We start from the raw sequence: 7,694 nt of genomic DNA on the forward strand, positions 1-7,694 counted from the left end.
AGTTAAACAAAATACTTCTATTTTTAGTGTGGAAGTTTTGTTTTCATTTTAAAAGTTTTTTTTTTCTTCTGTAAGTTGACATTTTTTTTAATGATTTCCTTAAAGGGCTCATGAACTGAGAAATCAAAATTCCCTTGATCTTTTCACATATAAGAGGTCGTTGTACTATAAAAACATCCTATAAGTTTCAGAACTCAAAACGTCCTCGTTAGTCTAAAAACAGCTTATATTAAAGCCAGTCTGCCAAAACAACAGCTTGTGGATTGCTGTACTCTATGATGTAATAGTGTGGCTAAACTCCGCCTTCACAGAAGAAGATCAACACCTGCTTCTACATCGCTGCTTGTTTAGCGCCGACCACTTATTCACGCAAGTGTGGCAAACACAGGTCTATGCAGAAACCAAACAATAAACTTTATTTTTAATGAAGTGGCCCTTTGGCCCTTTGTTCACTTAATTTTACTGCGGATTCATTTACAAAGAAGGCAATCTATATTGATAGATCTGTGCCAACTATATTGGATCCGACAGAAATGTCGCAACACACAAGTGTGAGTAACTGCTTTCATTATGTGGTTACTATTGCTTTGTCTATTATTACAGATAATTTGATATGTACTGAGTATTTATGCACTTTAAACCTAAATCGCAGTAGCGTCCATCTGTGAAGAACGTAGGCTGGCAAACATACACAACTATTTGCCAATCAATCATACCGGTGGCCGTGAGTCTACAATCCGCCACGCATATTCAAACAGAGCGTTCTGATGAAGGAGGTCAAAACAGGACAGAAAACAGCCTATTACTTCTAAATTATGTTTTGTGATGTAAAACTCTTGATAACATTATAAGTGGACCTCAGAGAACAGTACAAAAGACTAAAAACGGCAGGTCGTGACCCCTTTGATTAGCTTTTCATCAGCTCACAAACCTCCTCTAGTTCCTTCTGAACCCCAGTTTGGGAAACCCTGAAATGTTGTTGATAATAAAGAATACAATATGTTTTCTTTCTATTTGTATTTTTTATATCAACTGGGTGCAAAATTCCTACTGAAATCTATGTGATAAATAAGCTAGGTCAAAAGTAATCAAAAATAGTCTGAATGCATTATCTAAAATGTATAATCTACTAGATTACATTACTCACACAAATAGGCCTACAGCATACATTTGACACAGTCCCACACTCAAACGGACATGTATTTTTAATGTATCTCTGTTGGTTTACAATGTTTCCAGTGTATGTTGCACCATTATAGGCTACAAGGTAGTGCAATTTCTCCCACACAAAGTGGAAGACGTCGGGGAAAAAACTTGGTAACACTTTAAAATAAGGTTCATTAGTTAACATTACTTAACTACTTTAGCTAACATTAACTAAGAGTGAACAAGACTTCTACAGTATTTAATGTTAATTTCAACATATACTAATGCATTATTAAATTAAGATTGGTTAAGATTAGATAATGCACTGTGAATTAACATGAACGACTGTGTTTGCATTAACTAACAATAACAAATATTAATAAATACTGTAATAAATTTACTGTTCATTGTTTGTAATAAATGTATTGTTCATTGTTTGTAATAAATGTATTGTTCATTGTTTGTTCATGTTAGTTAATACATTAACTAACATGAAATAATGGAACCTTATTGTAAAGTGTTACCCAAAACGTTTATGCCATAATTTCAGTGCGTCTATTACAAGTTTCAGCATTTACTGTGAAAAATGTACACAGGTTACATTACCAGCAGGCAGGAAAGAGCGCTGCTGCAGCACGTGACTGCGGGTTCCGGCTGGTGGTTGCTATGGCGACGACGGTAGGATTTGATGCGGAGAGTCAGTACGCCTTCGGCAGGAATTAGACTGCGCTGCAGGAATATCCGTGAGTACACCAAACCTATTCGTTTTATACAGTCTCAGCAGGTCTTAATGAGCTAAAACGACGATTAGGAGTGTTTCTGAAGGATTTTTAAATTGATACAATACTAACTGCGCCGTTACAGCGCTATGTTGTGTTGCCAGTCAGGTACAAAAAATGCAGCTGTTTATTTAACGTTAGTGTTTATGGAGGAATGAACTTTTTTAACCATAAACATTTTCTGCAGTCGTCTGTATGTATTAAAGAACTCTACCAAAAGATATCTACAGCATTTCTAGCATGTCTAAAAATAACAAAAAATAAAGTTATTACGGCTTTGCTGTATTGCTACATCTAGTATACACTTACTGTATAAAGTACACAAAGTAGTCCAGGTTGATGATGCACAGAGTAAACACATACAGTACAGCAGGTTATCTGGTTGTGCTGACATTGTGTGTCTTCACAGGCGAGTTTCCCAAGACAACCTGCTGACAAGACAATGCATTTCAGCCCTCCTGTCAGCAGAGACAGGATCATATCCACATTTCCAAAGGTACACAGTCTAAACTCACATTATTTACAGGTACTTTAATGGAATATCATTCTGTGTTTGAAAAGATCAAATCATCCAGTATGATTCATTTTGCAAGTCGTACTGTACAGGAAATTCAGCAAGCGTTCTGTAAACTGTAGCCAGCACATCAGATTAGTATATTGAGAATGTGTGACATCCATAGAGGAGCCTCAGAGCAGCTGGATCCGTCAGGATCACAGGACTGCAGCTAATTCTGCTCAAATAAAAAGGCTGCTTCCTGTACTAGTTTTCTCAGTAGTGGGGTCATATTAAGGGAAAATGTATCCTATTTACTTTCTGCCCTTTATTGTAAATGATTTCAAAATGGTATAGGAACATACAGCTTTGCAGTAGACTAGACAAAACTACTGTTCTTACTCACTTTATTGCCAAACCTTAACGTTGTTTATGATGAGTTCATCAGCATTTATTAGTTCTGTTCTATTATTCTGTAGTGTTATAATCCACAAGCCTGCCTACAGATGAAGGATGATTGGAATACAAAAGCCAAGATGGCTTGCCAAGACCGAGCAGCACATCAGGAAGGGTTGGTATACAAATTAATATATATTTAAAAAACATTTTTTTTTAATGTTTCTAAAGAATGATATGAATGTTATGATATAAATTGTTATATTTACTGATACTGTTATAGATCAATTGTTATAGATATTGATACATTACCGTCATGAACAATCATAATTATTCCATTTATACTGTATATAGAGAAAGAGAGAGATTACTAGTCCATTTATTATATAATTATATTCATATTATCTTCTAGGTTTGACAGGCTTAAGATGTCAAAAGCAGTAGTGGTTGGAGATCTCAATGTGGGAAAGACATGTTTAATAAACAGGTAAATTGTATACAGGAGGTTTATTTAAAGGGATAGTTCACCCAAAAATGAAAATTCTGTCATTAATTACTCACCCTCATGTCGTTCCAATCCTTTAAGACCTTCGTTCATCTTCAGAAGATATTTTTGATGAAATCCGAGAGCTTTCTGGCTCTCCATAGACATCTGACCCTCCAACGGAAGTACCACGTTCAAGGCCCAGAAAAGTACTAAGGACATTGTTAAAATAGTCCATGCGACATCATGCGAATAATTTTTGTGTGCAAAGAAAAAAAGTAATGACTTTATTCAACAATTTCTTCTCTTCCGTGTCAGTCCTCAATGTGTGTTCACGACAGTACCGCGACGTACGAGTCATTATTTTTACAAGCTATGTGAAGAGAAGAATTGTTGAATAGCCATTATTTTTGTTTTCTTTGTGCACAAAGTATTCTCGTAGCTTCATAAAATTACGGTTGATCCACTGATGTCACATGGACTATTTTAATGATGTCCTTACTACGTTTCTGGGCCTTGAATGTGGTAGTTGCGTTGCTGTCTATGCAGGGTCAGAAAGCTCTTGGATTTCATCAAAAATATCTTAATTTGTGTTCCGAAGAAGAACGACGGTCTTACGGGTTTGGAACAACATGAGGGTGAGTAATTAATGACAGCCTTTTCATTTTTGGGTGAACTATCCCTTTAAATGATACACGCTGTATTTTTCATGGACATTAAGTTCCATTATGTGTTTGCATATAATAGGTTCTGTAAAGATGTGTTTGAGAGAGACTACAAGGCTACTATAGGTGTTGACTTTGAGATTGAGAGATTTGAGATATCTGGGCTGCCCTTTTCTCTTCAAATGTGAGTAGTTTTTTCTGAATGATTTAAATAGCATGTCTGTTTATTTAAAATGTTCATGTCTTTTATATTTGTTTTTGCACATTACAATATTTGCAGATGGGACACTGCTGGTCAGGAAAAGTTCAAATGCATCGCATCAGCATATTACAGAGGAGCTCAAGGTAAAATGCAGCTTCTCATTTAAAGGAACTGTTCACACAAAAATGAACATTTGCTGGAAATTTACTCACCCTCAGGCCATTTAAGATGTAGATGAGTTTGTTTCATCATGGGAACAGATTTGGAGAAATTTAGCATTACGTCACTTGCTCACCTAAGGATCCTCTGCAGTGAATGGGTGCCGTCAGAATGAGAGTCCAAACAGCCAATAAAAACATCACAATAATCCACAAGCAATCCACATGACTCCAGTCCATCAATTAATGTCTTTTGAAGTAAAAAGCTACATATTTGCAATAAACAAATCCATCATGAAGATATCCATCAAGAGAAAAATATTAATTTCTTTCTGTGAATCAGGAGAGAAATATGCACAGATCAAGCTGCGTTTACAAGCTAAATCAGTCCAAAACAGTTAACAAATATGTCGGTAGATTCTGATGTAAGGATAATGGGATGGACATTTTCACTGGATTATTATGGCAACAGTTTAAAGTTAAAACACTTTCGTGATGGATTAGTTTGCTTACAAACATGCAGCTTTTCACAAGATATTAATTGAAGGACTGGAGTGGTGTGGATTACTTGTGGATTATTGTTTTTATCAGCTGTTTGGGCTCTTCATTCTGACGGCACCCATTCACTGCAGAGGATCCATTAGCGAGCAAGTGATGTAATGCTACATTTCTCCAAATCTGTTGTGATAATGAAACAAACTCATCTACATCTTGTGTGACCTGAGGAGGGTGAGTACATTTATTTTTTTTTTTTCATTTTTGGGTGAACTATTCCTTTAATACTCCAGACCAGAGTCTGTTTAAACCCCAATATAATCCTTTCTGTTTCTACTCTAAAAGTTATTATTACTGTCTTCGACATGGCGGATATCAAGAGCTTGGAACACACACAGTAAGTACAACCTGTAGTAATGTTTTGAAGATTTAAAATGTGTCAAGGAATTGTAATTTTAAGGATTTTTTGTTTGTTTCTCAGACAGTGGTTAAAAGAGGCACTGCAGGAAAATGAACCAGACTCCTGTTTTGTTTTCATGGTTGGCACAAAAAGAGACCTCCTGGTGAGAATAGTCCCCACAGTCAAGCATGCATATGTACACATACAACTTGTAAAAGCTATTAAAGACTCCTCCTGTCCTTATGTGAAGTCTGCAGAAGAGTGCCAGAGAACAGAGAGCGATGCCATAAAGATTGCAGCAGAAATGAACGCGGAGTTCTGGTCGGTGTCCTCAAAAACAGGTACATTCTGTTTATGTTCATACATATAAATGTACTCCATAGTTGTTGCTATGTCCATTACAAAAACTACAAGATAGATACTACATGTAACTGTTGCTACTATGGGTTTGAAGGGGAAAACATCCAGGAGTTTTTCTTCCGTGTGGCAGCTTTGGCCTGTGAAGATGCCATTCTGAAGGACCTGGAGACAGAAATCAGCACCACTCAGATTGGAGATGGAAATATTCTTGGTAAAGATAGCATTCTGAAATCATAAAACAACAACGTTCACTTATGTAAATGTTGTGTTGTATTGAGTATATTAATGTGGGTTTGTTTTTTCAGATGATAAAGCACTGGAAGATGCACAAGAAAAACCAAAGAAGAAGTCCTGTTGTTGACCCTCCGTGGTTTAAGAAGAAGAACTAACCAATTTGTATTACAGGACAGAATAAATATTTAACCGAGTAGAAAACAAAGTGTTTTTGGTTGACATAACCAACCTCTGAGTTGGTGCATCACTAATGTACTCTCTGAGAGGGACCACCTTATCAGAACACACATAAAAATAAGGGACTGACATCCGAGATGATTTCAAACATTTGATATGTACTGTAGTATTAATGTCAGTATTTTGTACTGAGCATAAACTGCCATTTAATAATTGCATTGTATTTTTCCTTTTTTATTTTTTTATCTTCCTTTGGCAGACGAAATAAACATACATTATAATTGCACACAGCTTATGAAATTGCTATTAGTGTTTGTCTTTACGTTAACCAAGCTTGAGAACTGTACAGCAGTGATAGAAGGAAACATATTGTTTATCACAAAAAATCATAGTTTGATAGTTTACAAACATGATCATGAAGTGTATCAGATGGCTAGATTTGTAGACTATTATTAGAGCTTTTTCTACAAAGAAAGCAAAATACATTATCATACCTTCTGAAATTGTAAGATCTTTACTTTAAAGTGTTATATTATATTATATTTAGTGCTGTCAAATGATTAATCGCATCCAAAATAAAAGTTTTTGTTTACATAATATATGTGTGTGTACTGTGTATATTTATTATGTATATATAAATACACACACATACAGTATATATTTAGAAAATATCTACATGTATTTATATTCATGTAATTTAATTTATACATAAATATATTTAAAAAATTTTCTTAAATTATACATGCATGTGTGTCTATTTATATATAATTAATAAATATACACAGTACACACACATATATTATGTAAACAAATACTTTTATTTTGGATGCGATTAATCATTTGACAGCACTAATTATATTATATTATATATTACTGTAAATGAGGCGGACTTATTCTTGACCGCCAATAATCTCCAATACGATAGGCGGCGCTGTGCATCTCTATTATTACAAACCCGTTACCCGAAGAAGACACTGTCCGCTTAGTTCAGAAAACAGTACAAATGTTGCATTATTTTTGTTAGATATAAATTAAGCTATGCGTTGTCTGTGTATAAATACATATGGATGCTCTATCTAATAAACCTGTGTCTCACAATTAGAAGAAGTTTTGCAGAGCGTTCTCTCTGGGGTCAGAAGAAATGAGTCACGCGACATGTAAACAAACAGGAGGATGACAGATGTCTAAAGTTTGATTGCGCTTCTTCGTTTTTAAGCACTTTGAACGTCGTTTAAAACTTTTGTTCTTGCATATCATGTCGATTTGAAGGATGCAGAAATGAAGATGTTGATATGCTTCAGCGCTGGATATTTCTTTGTTTGTAAATGTGTATGTGACTGACTGTACATCATCAAGACTACAATAACTGTTACCATGAAGGCAAACAAGTCCTACAAACTTGTGGTGCACAAGAAGGGCTTTGGAGGGAGTGGTGAGAATGTTCTTAGTACTTAATTGGTTTTAGTTTATGACTGGCTCATTTAACATCCTTGTGTTTGTGCACGAATCTCTTAACACTCACTCTTTCTCCACAGATGATGAGTTGATGATGAACCCTAAAGTCTTTCCTCAGGTTAAACTGGGGGATATTGTTGAGATCGCACATCCAAATGATGAGTACAGGTGAGAGGAGCTTTCTGCTGATTTCAGGTCATGTCAGACAGAAATATGCCTAAAAATTATGTCACAGTTCATCCTAAAATCA

The 7,694-nt window shown here is 35.4% G+C and overlaps 2 protein-coding genes across 4 annotated transcripts in view; both read left to right on the top strand.

The window, feature by feature from the left end:
• The first annotated feature begins 1,819 nt into the window (after nt 1–1,819).
• Nucleotides 1,820–6,269, top strand: LOC107562552 (ras-related protein Rab-36-like). The gene is made up of 11 exons (XM_016247189.1): nt 1,820–1,889; nt 2,335–2,421; nt 2,898–2,989; nt 3,227–3,301; nt 4,046–4,147; nt 4,244–4,308; nt 5,164–5,215; nt 5,300–5,381; nt 5,469–5,559; nt 5,673–5,789; nt 5,884–6,269. Exons 2-11 carry the CDS (start codon nt 2,368–2,370, stop codon nt 5,937–5,939), a joined length of 786 nt encoding a protein of 261 aa, XP_016102675.1. The 5' UTR covers nt 1,820–1,889; nt 2,335–2,367; the 3' UTR covers nt 5,940–6,269.
• Nucleotides 6,270–6,940: 671 nt separating this feature from the next.
• The window catches only part of depdc5 (DEP domain containing 5, GATOR1 subcomplex subunit), a 33,203-nt gene continuing 32,449 nt past the window's right edge, over nt 6,941–7,694 (top strand). For all 3 annotated transcript variants that reach the window (XM_016247196.1, XM_016247198.1, XM_016247197.1), the window contains exons 1-2: nt 6,941–7,421; nt 7,525–7,612. In XM_016247196.1, coding sequence (XP_016102682.1) covers nt 7,364–7,421; nt 7,525–7,612 — 146 coding nt within the window. In that variant the 5' untranslated portion in view covers nt 6,941–7,363. The remainder of the gene's footprint in view (nt 7,422–7,524; nt 7,613–7,694) is intronic.

The sequence above is a fragment of the Sinocyclocheilus grahami genome, unplaced genomic scaffold (genome assembly GCF_001515645.1).
Source record: "Sinocyclocheilus grahami isolate Dianchi unplaced genomic scaffold, SAMN03320097.WGS_v1.1 scaffold828.1, whole genome shotgun sequence".
In the NCBI taxonomy this organism is placed as follows: Eukaryota; Metazoa; Chordata; class Actinopteri; order Cypriniformes; family Cyprinidae; genus Sinocyclocheilus; species Sinocyclocheilus grahami.

Coding starts and splice junctions, on each gene's coding strand:
- LOC107562552 (XM_016247189.1), top strand. CDS start 2,368: ATGCATTTCAGCCCTCCTGTCAGCAGAGACAGGATCATATCCACATTT. Junction 5,216..5,299: donor AAGAGCTTGGAACACACACA/GTAAGTACAACC, acceptor TTTGTTTCTCAG/ACAGTGGTTAAAAGAGGCAC. Junction 5,790..5,883: donor TGGAGATGGAAATATTCTTG/GTAAAGATAGCA, acceptor TTGTTTTTTCAG/ATGATAAAGCACTGGAAGAT.